Below are 14967 nucleotides of genomic sequence, written 5' to 3' on the forward strand. Positions count from 1 at the left end.
GTAAATAACCAATGGTGTGACATTGTTTTCATAAAAGGTTATGATTGGTTGACAATGCCTTAAACAATGGTTATTCAACCAATGGTTGTAAAATTATTTTCCTAAAAGGTTGTGATTGGTTGACAATGTCTTAAACAATTATTCAACCAATGGGGTAACATTTTCTTTATTCTGGTGTTGAACTTCTAAGCAATGAAATTACCCATACTCTTTAAATTATGAAACAGTGAATTCCTAACAGGCTCTGCTGGCCAACACATACATTTTTGTGCATAAATTATGGGTTTATTTTAGAATGACACATTTTTATATGCCTGCAGAATTGTGATTTTTAGTAGGTTTAAAGTAACTATTTTTATAGTCCTTTTCTTTTTTTGAAATCAACTAATATATTGATTTTAGATCCATGAGAATTTAAATAAATTACATTTTTTAGTAGGAAAAAATTAAGCTCGCACAGAAATATGTTCTCGCCAAAAAAAAAAAAGAATTATATAATATTTTACATATTTTTTATTTATATAAAAATAGACAAACTAAAACATATTTTATGCAACCGAGTAACTGTACCTGAGACTAGATTATTTATTTAAATCCCTTTTCTTTCAAATAGTGCAGTAATATGCATATCTGTACATCAAAACAGGATTGGTAACATTCGCCTTTAATAACAAAAAAAAAAAGATTTTGAATGAAAACAATACATTTACCCGAATTTCAATGTACAGAGAATTACTAACCACAAAAGGCTTCATTTGTTCCCCTTTCATAAGACAACCTCTTGTCTTTGAAAGACCACAAGTGTTTGCTGAAAGGTTGACCCAGGAAAGGGGAATGACATGCAATATATATATATGCACCTATGGCTTTCTCAATACAAATCAACAACTATTCTGATGTTTTCTGATTCTTTAAATAATGACTGTGCAGTTAAACAGATCTTTTCTACGTACATTTGCTGTAAAAAAATTGCAGTTTCTACTCTGAAAATGTAGACAACACTAGACAACAATTAAACAAAAAGAAAAAACAACAAATCACAGTATATGCCATTTTGTCAATTTTTTTTTAAATAATTGGATTCAATTTCATTTTCACTAATAGATATATAACGATTGTACAAACATAAAATTCCTAAAATGTAATGTCTAAAAAATTGAAAAATTTGTTTGTTAAAATAAAGTAATTAATTTAAAAAAAAAAAAACAGTACTTCTGTATGATTTAAAAAAAAAATAAAATATATAAATCAATTTGAATCCATTTATTTAAAAAAAAGATACGACTTTTAAACGATAATTTTGCAGTGCATCTTGATGGTCCACGCAGTATGACCATATTTTTAGCCATTTGAATCAGAACTATCAACTAATTTGAAACACAAACTAAATCATTTTATTCTCTGATATGACACTTCAAAAATGATGCAAATTCACTTATCTGGATGTTTGTTAAAATAAAGTAATTAATTTAAAAAAAAAAAAACAGTACTTCTGTATGATTTAAAAAAAAAATAAAATATATAAATCAATTTGAATCCATTTATTTAAAAAAAAGATACGACTTTTAAACGATAATTTTGCAGTGCATCTTGATGGTCCACGCAGTATGACCATATTTTTAGCCATTTGAATCAGAACTATCAACTAATTTGAAACACAAACTAAATCATTTTATTCTCTGATATGACACTTCAAAAATGATGCAAATTCACTTATCTGGATGTTCTATCAATAAATGTTTCATTCTTAATTGATGAAAATTTTTAGAAAAAAGTTCTGAGTAAAACTTGGAATATCTGGTGTTTCAATATGGTTTCTGAATGAAATTTTAATTTGAACATGTATAGTTCATTAGTACATGTATATTAATGGATTTTCTAAAAATTTAAGAATTGGGAAATAAAATGACAATGAATTCATTATAAAGTTGCATTGTTTCTTCTTCAGAAAAAATTTTTTCAAGTGGTTAAATTTGGTTTTTGTGTCAAACAGATTCTGGATCAAAGCCAATGAGGTACAAGACTATTCTTCACAACACCATTTTGTATAGATTAGCCTTGGAAAACAGATTTCAAGGATTTATTTCTCAATGAACATCACATCACAGACGCTATTTGAAAATGCATCATCACATGTGTCCATCACCTTCACCATGCAGCATTTTAGAATGCAATAGAACAAATACAACATATCACAATTATCACGCACTAGACGAGTCTGATTCAATCAATAAAAGTCTTCTAGGAGACTGTGACCCGTTTTCAATTTTTTTAGGTTTTGAGTTTTTTGCACACCGGCAACCTTTCTTTCGACACTTATTATAACACATTGTGCAGCACTTTAGGGCCCCTTTCATTGGCCAGTAACAACAGAGACAGGGTAAACAGAGAGCCATTAGTGCCATGCACGTCCATCTCTTTACACAATTAGGCTGACTGCAACATGCACACGGATCAGCCAAACAGTCATAATCTGCGTCTTGTTCATCCTTCCCACCACAGTGATAAAACACTGCCTGTACACAACAATAACATGATGCTGTCTCTATACAGCACTGTCCACTGACGTGGCATTTATTGCCACACAGCCACTTACTAGGTAACTCCTGTGGATCTGTACATGCTCCACATCGACACTTGTGGCATTTTTTGCAAATAATCGAATCATCCTCCTTTGTAACAAGTTCTTTTTTCAATGGAGGCGAAACATTAGTCAATGGTGGTGCACTGATAATATGAGTGTTCAAATTGCGTAGTCCTCGTGTACGGTTATTCTGATTCTCTCTTAATGTAGAAACAATACCAGTTCCCCCTGAGCTAATAGTTTTTAAATTGCCAGGGGGTTTTGGTCTTGGTGGACTGTCTATATAGTCATTTTGAACCCGTGGGTGAGGTCTGATCTGATCAAGAGTTATAAATCCTCCTGCATCAGGAGGTGGTAAAGTTTGGCGAGGCTGACGAAGCTGACTCGATCTCATAACATATTTGAGTTTATAGTCATATTTCAAGTATTTGATCACAGATTTCAGCTCATGATCTCTCTTTAAATCTGAAAGAAAACAAGAAATAGGTCATAAAATTGCCATAAAATGGTACCTTTTTTTACAAATAATATGAGAAATAAATCAAAGGGAAATAACTCAAAATAAATAAATCATATAAAATCGAGAATGGAAATGGGGAATGTGTCAAAGAGACAACAACCCGACCATAGAACAGACAACAGCAGAAGGTCACCAACAGGTCTTCAATGCAGCGAGAAATTCCCGCACCCGGAGGCGTCCTTCAGCTGGCCCCTAAACAAATATATGTACTAGTTCAGTGATAATGAACGCCATACTAAACTCCAAATTGTACACAAGAAACTAAAATTAAAAATAATACAAGACTAACAAAGGCTATAATAAGGATCACTTTTGCTACTGAAAGGTCTACAACTCAACAACGAGAACAGCTAAAATCATGAAAATTGAACTTGACCTTCATTTAGTCACAGTAAACAATATATCTAAATTTGAAAAGATTTCGACAAAGCGTTTTCATGTTAATGAACCAAAACTTTTTGGCAGCCGCCGGCCCGCCATACATCCCCAAATCAATAACCAATTTTTCCTTTGAAAATCCGGTTAAAAACGATTTTAAGTATGTTACAGCTAGCCATGATATTCATATAATTTTTTTTAAACATGTCCATAAATACTCTGCATTGGAACAACTTCAAAGCTGTAAACTGTTGTCAAAATGATCAGCATATTAGCCAACATCAGTCTACAACAGTTAGGATAAGTTTTGATGTCATGAAATCTCTGCAATTTTCTTTGTTCCTCCCCTTTGTTATCTTAAATATGTACAGAAGTATAGAATAAAATTAACAAATGGTTAACCTCTTTCTATACAGTTAAAAATACAAAAAAAATGATTGCATAAAGGCTATAATGAGGCCAAAGTCATAAAAATTCTACCCCAAATCTCAGACAAATTATTTTTGAAACTGTTATTCATGGTAAATATTGTTTTGGAGGTCAGAAATATACAACAACAGGATTTTTAAAATATAGAGACAAATTAAAAATTTGAATTAAGCACAGTTTTTTTCCTCTAAAAATGTTATGAGACTGGGGGTCATGAGTCATATATCAATTTTGAAGGATGGGCTGAAATTAATGAGCCAAGGAGAAGTTCTGAGATTTTGGGAGGGAGGCACAAACTGTTTGCCACTGAAGTGGAGTGAGTTGTGCAACTGCCCAGACTTCTATCAATATCTTATAGAGGAAAAAAAAAACAAACTTTAAATTAAATTGAAATTTCAAGTGTGTACAACACAATATATAGCTATTTATTGGTGCTTATAGTAAATTCATCATGTGTTACAATTTACTTCGACTTTATTAATGCATACATTTTGGACTGGATGAGTAGATTCTGGATAAGTAAAAAAATTATATAAATATTAACCATGTTAACTTACTAGGGTGTAAGTTTAGCTACTTTTCAATGTTACAGTATGCACCAAAAAATTTCAAACCACTAGCCCAAAGACCAATATTCCGACTTCATTAAAATTTCCTCCCCTTTAAAAAAAAAGGAAACATGTAATTGGCACTTACTTAAATTTGTGTGCAGGTATATAATTTACATGTACATGTATTGCTGTTAACAATAAATTACTGTTGCTATAGACATTTTTATCCATGTTATATACATGCAGTACCAAAAAATTTTGCCGAGACTAATTTGCAAAAATAAAAACATGCATATTAAATTTTGATAGCATTATTTCCAGAAATCTTAATATTAATCTTGCATTTTTGTTCATAAATGTTTAACAATCTTGCAATAATAATTTCTGAATTTACAGTAGTGTTGAATAACCAACTATCAAATCTTTGTGCACCCCACTGGTTTAATCCCTTTCATGCATATACAGCCTGATTTTCGAATTGAATGAAGAAAAAAAAAGAAATTTGTTACCAAGTTATATTTAGCTAAATCGTGGTGCCATTCAACTGATGTGTAAAAATAATCTCATTTGTATTCAAGCTGCCACCAGTTATTCAGCATCGATTTTCTAGTAAAAATTCATACATATATATATAAAACTTTGTGACTCAAATCGCCTTGCCATCTGCTTGGTACGATCCATGAATTGAAACAATTTATCTCTAGGACACATGCTGGCAAAAACACTGATGGAGCATTTAACTATTGATCAATATTTGTAGTAATGTACTTGTAGTCTATTGTACCAGGTAAAAAAACAATGTTTATGACACTCAGAGAAATTTCTAAACTACCTTAGTCATCTAATTTAACAATATTTCAAAGTTTTAAAGTACAAAAACTTTGAAGTTTGTGTTCATTTTATACATGAAGGTGACTTTGGCACAGTTGGTAACGCTCAATCATATAGTAATAGTCTTGCAGAGAATGCATTTCAGGATTTTTAGCCATTTCATTGCCTCAATAAATATCAACCAGTGTCATGTTTCTAACATGTAAATTTTTCTGTTAACAGCTTATATATTCAAATTATAAGATAATGTGAGAAGTTTCTAAGTTTCAAGTGTTAGAAATGTTGTACTGCAACATATAGTTATGTATACATTTACATGTATTCAGTGAAACTATTTTTAAACAGGACCTTATTTCACATGGATTGGTCAACTCTTTATGCTGCATGCTTACCCGAGAAGCAGCACATATCAATGGTGGGGTATTGACTATTTAAAGTCAGTATACTGCATACATGTAGACCATCACAGGAATTGAGTCACTATCTGACATTTTCAGAAATCTTTCATGGATTGATTGGTGTTTAATGCCACTTTCAGCATTATTGAGCTATTTTGTGACAACCAGTTTTGATTGGTGAAGGAAGCCAGATCGTCTAGAGAGAACCACTGACCTTCCACAGGAAAACTAACAGTCTGAGTCCTAGTCAATTAAAATTGGAGTCCAGCGCACCTGCCACCTGCAGGATTCGAACGCACAACCTCAGTGTTGACAGGATAGTGATACAGTAGTTAAATTACTTAGACCACTCAGCCACTAAAAACTTTGACATATTACTCCTATAGTTCATTTTAAATCAATATGCTTGTGAACGATTCTCCTTTTTAAGTATAAGTTTTGCTCAAGATACACAAATAGATTGTAATGGAGATGACATGTCATAACCCGAGTGGCAGTTTTGGTATGCCATACAACCTGGTTCAATCCATCACTGCAGAGTGCCTGTTCCAAGTTTAAAGTTTAATAAATTTGTATAATGTATGGGTACTCCTTAAAGTACTGACCATTTGTCTTTTGTGGGGGGGGGGGGGGGCATTGGTTAAAAAAAAAAAAAAATGTTATAATTCTAAATGTCTTGAAAAAAAATTATTTCAAAAGTAAATTGAAAAAACGTTTCCATTGAAAATTAAAGAAAAATATCAATGTGACATTGAGTTTCAAAAAAAAATTCTTGTCCCAGTAAGTTTTTATTATTTAAAAGTTGAAAAAAAAATGTTTGTCCCAAGAAAAAACCCATCCCTACCCCAAAAAAAAATGAATGGTCGGTGCCTAACTTCTCTGTCAACATTATATAAGTAGATGGCATGTGAGTGATTTATTGAATGTGCTGCTTGAAGACAATGCATGTAATAATAGTACATTTTGCCTGTAGAAAATGTCCATACAAGCTCTAAAATGTCCTTGCAGTAAAGGAGATACATGATAATCGATTTTGTCAAAATTTAGCATATGAGGTCATCAATTTAGCCTCTGGATCTTATTGTATAAGTTACATGTATACCCAAGGACACTTTAATTTCTATTCATATATATGTAAGAATTGATATTATGTAAATATATTTTTATAGCAAAAAAAAAAATAATTTGACTGCAGCAAAGGCAATACAATACAGATATAATGTACACTGATGAAAGGAAAAGGGAAGAACAAAAGACCAAAAAAAATAATTCTAATCAAAGAACTAACCAATACATATACACAGTCACTCACAGAGAAACCCTAAAACCTATCAATACCTGAGCAAAGTCCAGTCACTCACAGAGAAACCCTTAAACCTATCAATAACTGAGCAAAGTCCAGTCACTCACAGAGAAACCCTCAAACCTATCAATAACTGAGCAAAGTCCAATCACTCACAGAGAAACCATCAAACCTATCAATAACTGAGCAAAGTCCAGTCATTCACAGAGAAACCCTCAAACCTATCAATAACTGAGCAAAGTCCAGTCACTCACAGAGAAACCATCAAACCTATCAATACCTCAGCAAAGTCCAGTCACTCACAGAGAAACCCTCAAACCTATCAATAACTGAGCAAAGTCCAGTCACTCACAGAGAAACCCTCAAACCTATCAATAACTGAGCAAAGTCCAGTCACTCACAGAGAAACCCTCAAACCTATCAATAACTGAGCAAAGTCCAGTCACTCACAGAGAAACCCTCAAACCTATCAATAACTGAGCAAAGTCCAGTCACTCACAGGGAAACCCTCAAACCTATCAATACCTGAGCAAAGTCCAGTCACTCACAGAGAAACCCTCAAACCTATCAATAACTAGGCAAAGTCCAGTCACTCACAGAGAAACCCTCAAACCTATCAATAACTGAGCAAAGTCAACACAATCCCTTACATCAGCTCAAATGAGCAAGGTCAATGTAGTCCCTTACATCAACTCAAGTGAGCAAAGTCAACACAGTCCCTTACATCAACTCAAGTGAGCAAGGTCAGCACAGTACTTAACATCAACTCAACTGAGCAAGGTCAACATAGTCCCTTACATCAACTCAACTGAGCAAGGTCAACACAATCCCTTACATCAACTCAACTGAGCAAGGTCAACACAGTCCCTTACATCAACTCAAGTGAGCAAGGTCAACACAATCCCTAACATCAACTCAACTGGGAATGTCAAAACAGTCCCTAACATCAACTCAACTGAGCAAAGTCAACACAGTCCCTAACGTCACATCATCTGAGCAAAGTCAACACAATCCCTAACACCAACCAAACTGAACAAGGCCAACTCAGTACCTTACATCAACTCAACTTAGCTTTGTCAACACAGTCCCCAACATCAACTCATCTGAGCAAGGTCAACACAATCCCTGTCATAAACTCAAGTGAGCAAGGTCAACATAGTCCCTAACATAAACTTAAGTGAGCAAGGTTAACACAGTCCCTAACATCTACTCATCTAAGCAAAGTTAACACAATCCCTTCATCTAAGCAAAACATCAACTCAAGTGAGCAAAGTCAACATAATCCCTAACATCAACTCATCTGAGTAAGGTCAACAAAAACCCTAACTTCAACTCAAGTGAGCAAGGTCAACACAGTTCCTAACATCAACAAACCTGAACAAAGACAACAAATTCCCTAGCATCTACTCATCTGAGCAAGGTCAACACAGTCCCTAACATCAACTCAAGTGAGCAAGGTCAACACAATCCCTAATATCAACTCAAGTGAGCAAGGTCAACACAATCCCTAATATCAACTCAAGTGAGCAAAGACAAACAATCCCTAACATCTACTCAAGTGAGCAAGGTCAACACAGTCCCTTACATTTACTCAAGTGAGTAAAGCCAACACAGTCCCTAACATCAACAAACCTGAACAAAAACAACAAATTCCCTAACATCTACTCAACTGATCAAGGTCAACACAGTCCCTAACATCAACTCAAGTGAGCAAGGTCAACACAATCCCTAACATCAACTCAAGTGAGCAAAGACAACACAATCCCTAACATCTACTCAAGTGAGCAGGGTCAATACAGTCCCTTACATTTACTCAAGTGAGTCAAGCCAACACAGTCCCTAACATCAACTCAAGTGAGCAAGGTCAACACAATCCCTAACATCAACTCAACTGAGCAAGGTCAACAAAGTCCCTTACATTTACTCAAGTGAGTAAAGCCAACACAGTCCCTAACATCAACTCAAGTGAGCAAGGTCAAAACAGTCCCTTACATCAACTCAAGTGAGCAAGGTCAACACAATCCCTAACATCAACTCAACTGAGCAAGGTCAACAAAGTCCCTTACCGTAACTCAAGTGAGTAAAGCCAACACAGTACCTAACATCAACTCAAGTGAGCAAGGTCAACACAGTCCCTTACATCAACTCAAGTGAGCAAGGTCAACAAAGTCCCTAACATCAACTCAAATGAGCAAGGTCAACACAGTCCCTAACATCACATCATCTGAGCAAAGTCAACACAGTCCCTAACATCAACTCAACTAATCAAGGTCAACACAAGCCTTACAACTCAAGAGAGCAAAGTCAACACAGTCCCTTTCATCAACTCAACTGAGCAAAGTCAACTCAAGTGATATCCATCGTTGCCACAGTTACCACTTACAAATATACATATCCAAAAACATCAATTAAACAACTTTTTAATTCAAATGAGAAAATGGCTTTGAATTTCTTTTACATGTATCTCTTCAATTTGTAGGTTTTGGTAATTTTTAACTGTTAAGCCTATTCAACTCTATATTCTTATTAATTATCATTAGGTTGTTGGACACCTAAAATTTATATGTTATAGATTTTCTCAAGGTCTTCCAGAAACATGTAAAATGTAAAATAAATGCAGTCAAAATCCTGTTTCCACAAATCTAGTGTTCTTAAATGTATAAAGGCCATGAAGGGCTATATCAATCGCTAATGAACATTCAAAGTTCAAAAATGTAAAATATATATTTTACATATATGCGGTACAATAAGTATTAAACAAGTGATGGAAATTGACATTTTTTTCTGAGACTCTCAGTATCTGGAATAAACTTTTAGGAAATAAAAAATACTTATTTCATCTATTTTTTTTTTCTTGATTCTCATCACCTCAGTTTAATAATTCTTATTCAATAATGTTTAAACAAAATTTTAAATAAGATACAACTAAAAAAAACAAGCAACGCATCATACATGTATATACATGTACATGTGCATCTTGCTCCCTGTAGACAGATTTTGATAGATTCATAGTGTGTCATTGTTGAATATTAATTCTTTATTGCCTAAAAACTCATCCATAAAATTTTGGGAGTCAAAGGTAGAACATGTTCCATTAAAAAGTTACTATTTAAATTTCCTACTGACATAGTACATACCTGAGTTTTTTTTCAACTACTACATGTACAAAATACTACATAATGATATGTACTTCATATTGTTTCAAAAACACATTTTGAATAAACATGATAAAAGAATTATAGTGATCATGAGATATTGTAAAATTATTTCCATGGTTATGTATCATGTTCAGTATATGAACATGTATATATAAACAAGTCTAAATTGAAAACAACGTTCAAACCTATGATTGCGTTGGATAAAAACCGCAATTTTTATACGTGTGCATGAAAACAAATTTCTTGGTAAAGGGGTCTAAATACAGCACAAACAACATTTTCCAAAAGACCAAAAAATGTGAAAAGTATATTTTAACAAATCGCATTTGACTAACAGGTCAAACAACTGATGTTCTTAAACCCTGCTGACTGCCATTGACGATTGCCAAATAAATTGATCAAGAGATGTAACATGGATCTTAATTATTAATTTAATACCAAACAGAAAACAATAAACTTGCGGAGAAGATGGTATACCGCAAACATGAGATATACAATGTATGCAGTAATAATCTTCATGATTTTTAATACATGTTGTCATTTTGGGGCCCTTTATAGCTTGCTGTTCGGTGTGAGCCAAAGCTCCCTGTTGAAGGCCGTACTTTGACCTATAATTGTTTACTTTTTACACATTGTGACTTGGATGGAGAGTTGTCTCATTGGCACTCATACCACATCTTCTTATTTCTATGTAAAAATATGTGGCAATTTTTTATATTATGCCAATTTGGATTTGTACTATACAAATCCTTGATTATGCGAAGTGTATTGACTTTACACAACATACAATTTTTTTTTTAAAAGTACAGCATTTTAGGGAGCAACTGTTTTAATATGATACATGTACCTTAATACATGTATTTTGTATGTTTTTCTATTGTATGCACTGGGTAATGAAACTGAAAATTCTTCAACAGAATTTATTAGTTTTAGGCAAAACGTCAAGATATACCAGTAATTAATAAATTGCATTATTTAGCATTGTAAAGATTTTGTATTATGGAATAAGTTCAGTCACATTTGTGTTAAAACTATTAATGATATTTGCTTGTGTACTGCTTTCGTTATTCTTTTTTGCCCCAAAAAGCATGAAATGTTTAGTTTTATTTATTTTATACCAAAGTTTTTTCATTATCTGCCAAAACTTAGTTCACTTGGAGAAAATTATAATCACTGTTTTGTACATGTATACAGTATTCATCCCTACAATTGATATTGGATTTTCTTTACAGTTTGCAGAGGGTTAAGCAACCAAATATTAGCTATGACCCAGTTTAACAAATTTTGGATGTAAAGAAAGTTTCACAAATCAGTTTTCACTGATATTTCACCAGGTTTTCTAATTTTCACTCATCCTAGCTGTATTTGTCTAATGCCAATAGACTTTAAGCAAGCAACTGTTGTGAACAAACTTAAATTAACCAATCTAAATTTCACCGAGGCCTAGAGAACTAAGTTTTAGCTAACTGATTCAATAGTTTTGTTATTTCTTAAATAAAACAATTTACTACAGTTATTCAACAATTTCATCTCAGGTTTTTTGTGGGTTAGTTTTGCTCAGTCTTTGTTGTGTTTTGTAGAGGTGTTTGTTTTTCCATTTTTTCACGTTTTTCGGAAATGCTGAGGTGTTTTCATTTGACATGTGAGTTCAGTGAAATTTATATCTGTCACTTTTACATCTTCTGCCTTTCTTTTTCAATATCAAAACATGTCCCCTCCCAGGACCCCTATTGAAGTTCAATTGAAAAAAAATAATCTTGTCAACCTACATGTATTTGGGCTATTTTTTACAGAATGGCAGTAAAAACAGGTTATTTTTCAGACATGAATCTTTGTCCAAGAAAAAGATTCTTTTTGAGAACACAAGAAATAATGAATATGGAGGGTGCCGGTTTCTTTCTACTTATAATTCAGATAATATATATATAACCATGTTAATCAAGAACCTAAGCAAACAAACTCATCATACATGTAGATACCAGGATTAAAATTTTGTAGGCCAGACACGCTTTTCTTCTACAAAAGACTCATCAGTGACGATCGAATCAAAAAGTTTAAAGGCTGCTTTTGCCAAATACAGCTAAGGTAATCTATTCCTTGGGTAGAAAATATACAGTTTTTTTAATGGATTTATGATTGACCTCCAGAGTGTCAAAAATTTCAACCTTACATTAATGAACAAGTTCATCTTTAATGATTAAGACATGTACATGTATGTGCCAATGAAAATGTGTTTAAATTACAAAACTTTTATGATTGATAATTAATTAGAGTGTGATCTGAAACTGACATTTTATTAAATAAGGTCAAAAAGTTTCAAAGAACAGGTGGATGTCATATTAAACTTATTATAGAAATAGTAGCTTCGTGAACTTTAATTCTGCATACATTTTAAAATCAAGTTAAAAATCATCCAAAGTTCTATTAGGATGTCAAATCTAATACATTTTTCTATAAAGCGTCCAAACTCAATATAATCATGTAAACCGGCCAAATCAAATGCTTTAAAGTTCATAGATATTTCGGAATTCCACATAATTTATAACCTACCAAACACATTATTTTTACAAACTTGAACCTGACGTACATGCCGAATCCAATGTTCAATTAACGAAATTGATTCAATTTACAGCTTAGCTTAATCATTAAACAACGGGATCCGCGACTTCCGACTTCTATAGTTTAATCAAGTAAAAGTATATTCAAATTATATTAATTGACAAATAAACAATAGGTGAATTAGCATTAATAAACAATTACCTGTAATTAGTGATAAACATCACAATAAATCCAATTTGATTTCACACACATCAATCTTAAATCCATTCACAAAACTTGTTTTTACGTAATAAATCCAATCTCTGAAATCATAGAAAATGAAGAAATAATTTTACAAAATCCTGTGAAATAAATACAGGTCGATCACATAAATATAATCCACATATGTTTCTGGAGAATGACCCTCTTTATTATATTGAGCCTACTTCCAACACTTGATTATAATCCGGTAGAAATTGTAAACCATCCTTTATCGGAAATTTTTAAAATCCGTCCGAAAGTCAATCCTATAAATCACATTTACGTGATCAACAAAATCACATGCGAAAAAAATCCTTGTCGAAAGTATATTCCCGCTCAGTAAAACATCACTGCTTCAACCAGCGATACACGATACACATAATTTTAGCCGCAGCCAGCTACAACGTAATTATGAATGAACGAGAAATGGACCGGACTTTTCACACATAAAATCTTCTGCACGAAGAAATTATTCACATCCAACTATTATCATGCATTACATATTTGTCAATAGCAATGTTTTCAAACTGTATTTTTTGACAAAATCTTACCTTACACATGAAAAATCCCTATTTGGCTATTGAGTCGTAACCCAACACGTTGACCTCTTGGAACAGTCTACTCGTAAATTAGCGTAGGGGGGAACAGCCTAAACACGTGATCTCATTTCATTCATTCATTCATTCATACGCTGTGTGTACTAATATCCGAACCATAAACAAGGTATTTTCGCATGAATGAATATCTATAGAATAGTTTTCAATAGCATATTGATTTTGTCCAATCGTTTCAATTTTGTGATTCGCACAGCCATTTATCAATGAACTTGGGTCCCAGGCAGCAGATATAAGTTATTTGACCACACCGCTCAATAAAGAAGAGTTTATTTATTGCTAGTCAGTATTTAGATGCGGTGACAGTTTAATACGTATATTACGCATGTCAAAAATCATATCCGTCTGTCCTTTTTATTCGAAATTCGTCGGTTCTTTTGTGATGTTTACTGCCCATTCGAGAGTTTCAGCATCAAAAAAAATTAGTTAAACCCCGACAGTTCTACATGTGCCTGTCCCAAGTCAGGTAGCTCATCAGAATAGTTACCGTATGCCATCTCTTTATTTTTTTCGCTATTTGGGAGTAAATAGCAAATCTTTTGATTGTTACTGATAAAATTAATCACTTTAATAAACTCGGGACTATTTAGAACTTGCCATATTGTATAGATATGAGACCGATAAATTAGAAGTGGGAAAATTCTGTCCGAGCGGAAACAAACTAGAATTACTTTCTATGCCAGTAATGTGAATCTGGTGTATGTAAAAAAGGTCCATCAGTTATTTTTTACGTAAAACTTCCATGTCTTTAATTTTACTAAAGGATAAACTCCTTGTTCTGGATATTCATTCAATGTTATAATAAGGTATGGTTTGATTCATTTATGAAATAATAAAAAAAATCTTCAGGTAGTTACTTAATTTACGGATCTGAAATAGCGGAATAGTACAAGTTCACGCCAATTCCTCTCATATGTAACATTATATGGACGCGACAAACTATGTGTGGTTGGAAAAATGGAATAAAAGGAATCAGACGAGTTACTTTCTGGGACTTTGATAAATTGATCGCAGTGGATTTTTCAACTTACCTCGCAACCAAATCACTCATTCTTGAGGCCACGGTCCTATATCTCTGTAAAATAAAGACATTTTATATACATCTTATAACTATAGATTATACGGTAAGGAGTTCGGTCGTGTTTGTGAAGGCGCATTTCAGAACCGTAACCCGGACCTCTTGACCTAATCGTGGACTTCAGTTCCGAAAACAAATTACTGTTGGCTTAATATCATATTTGGCTTTTGGGGAAGGTAGGTGTATCTAAATTTAGCATCAATAAGAAATGTAAACATGTTCAATAAATAACTTTTCCTTTTTGGTAAGCTCACGAATAATGCCCACCTTGTAAAGTTCGATAGACAAAACCGTGACACATTACACAGGTCGCTATAATCAGAG

The 14967-nt window shown here is 33.1% G+C and overlaps 1 protein-coding gene across 1 annotated transcript; it reads right to left on the reverse strand.

Annotated features, from left to right (window-relative positions):
• Positions 1 to 1775: 1775 nt before the first annotated feature.
• Positions 1776 to 13625, reverse strand: LOC127716708 (protein sprouty homolog 2-like). The gene is made up of 3 exons (XM_052222958.1): positions 13503 to 13625; positions 12913 to 13013; positions 1776 to 3049 (listed from the first exon to the last, which is right to left on the reverse strand). The coding sequence occupies exon 3, from the start codon at positions 2976 to 2978 to the stop codon at positions 2202 to 2204; it is 777 nt and encodes a 258-aa protein (XP_052078918.1). The 5' UTR covers positions 2979 to 3049; positions 12913 to 13013; positions 13503 to 13625; the 3' UTR covers positions 1776 to 2201.
• Positions 13626 to 14967: the final 1342 nt, after the last annotated feature.

Source organism: Mytilus californianus, unplaced genomic scaffold (genome assembly GCF_021869535.1).
Source record: "Mytilus californianus isolate M0D057914Y unplaced genomic scaffold, xbMytCali1.0.p SCAF_9, whole genome shotgun sequence".
Lineage (NCBI taxonomy): Eukaryota > Metazoa > Mollusca > Bivalvia > Mytilida > Mytilidae > Mytilus > Mytilus californianus.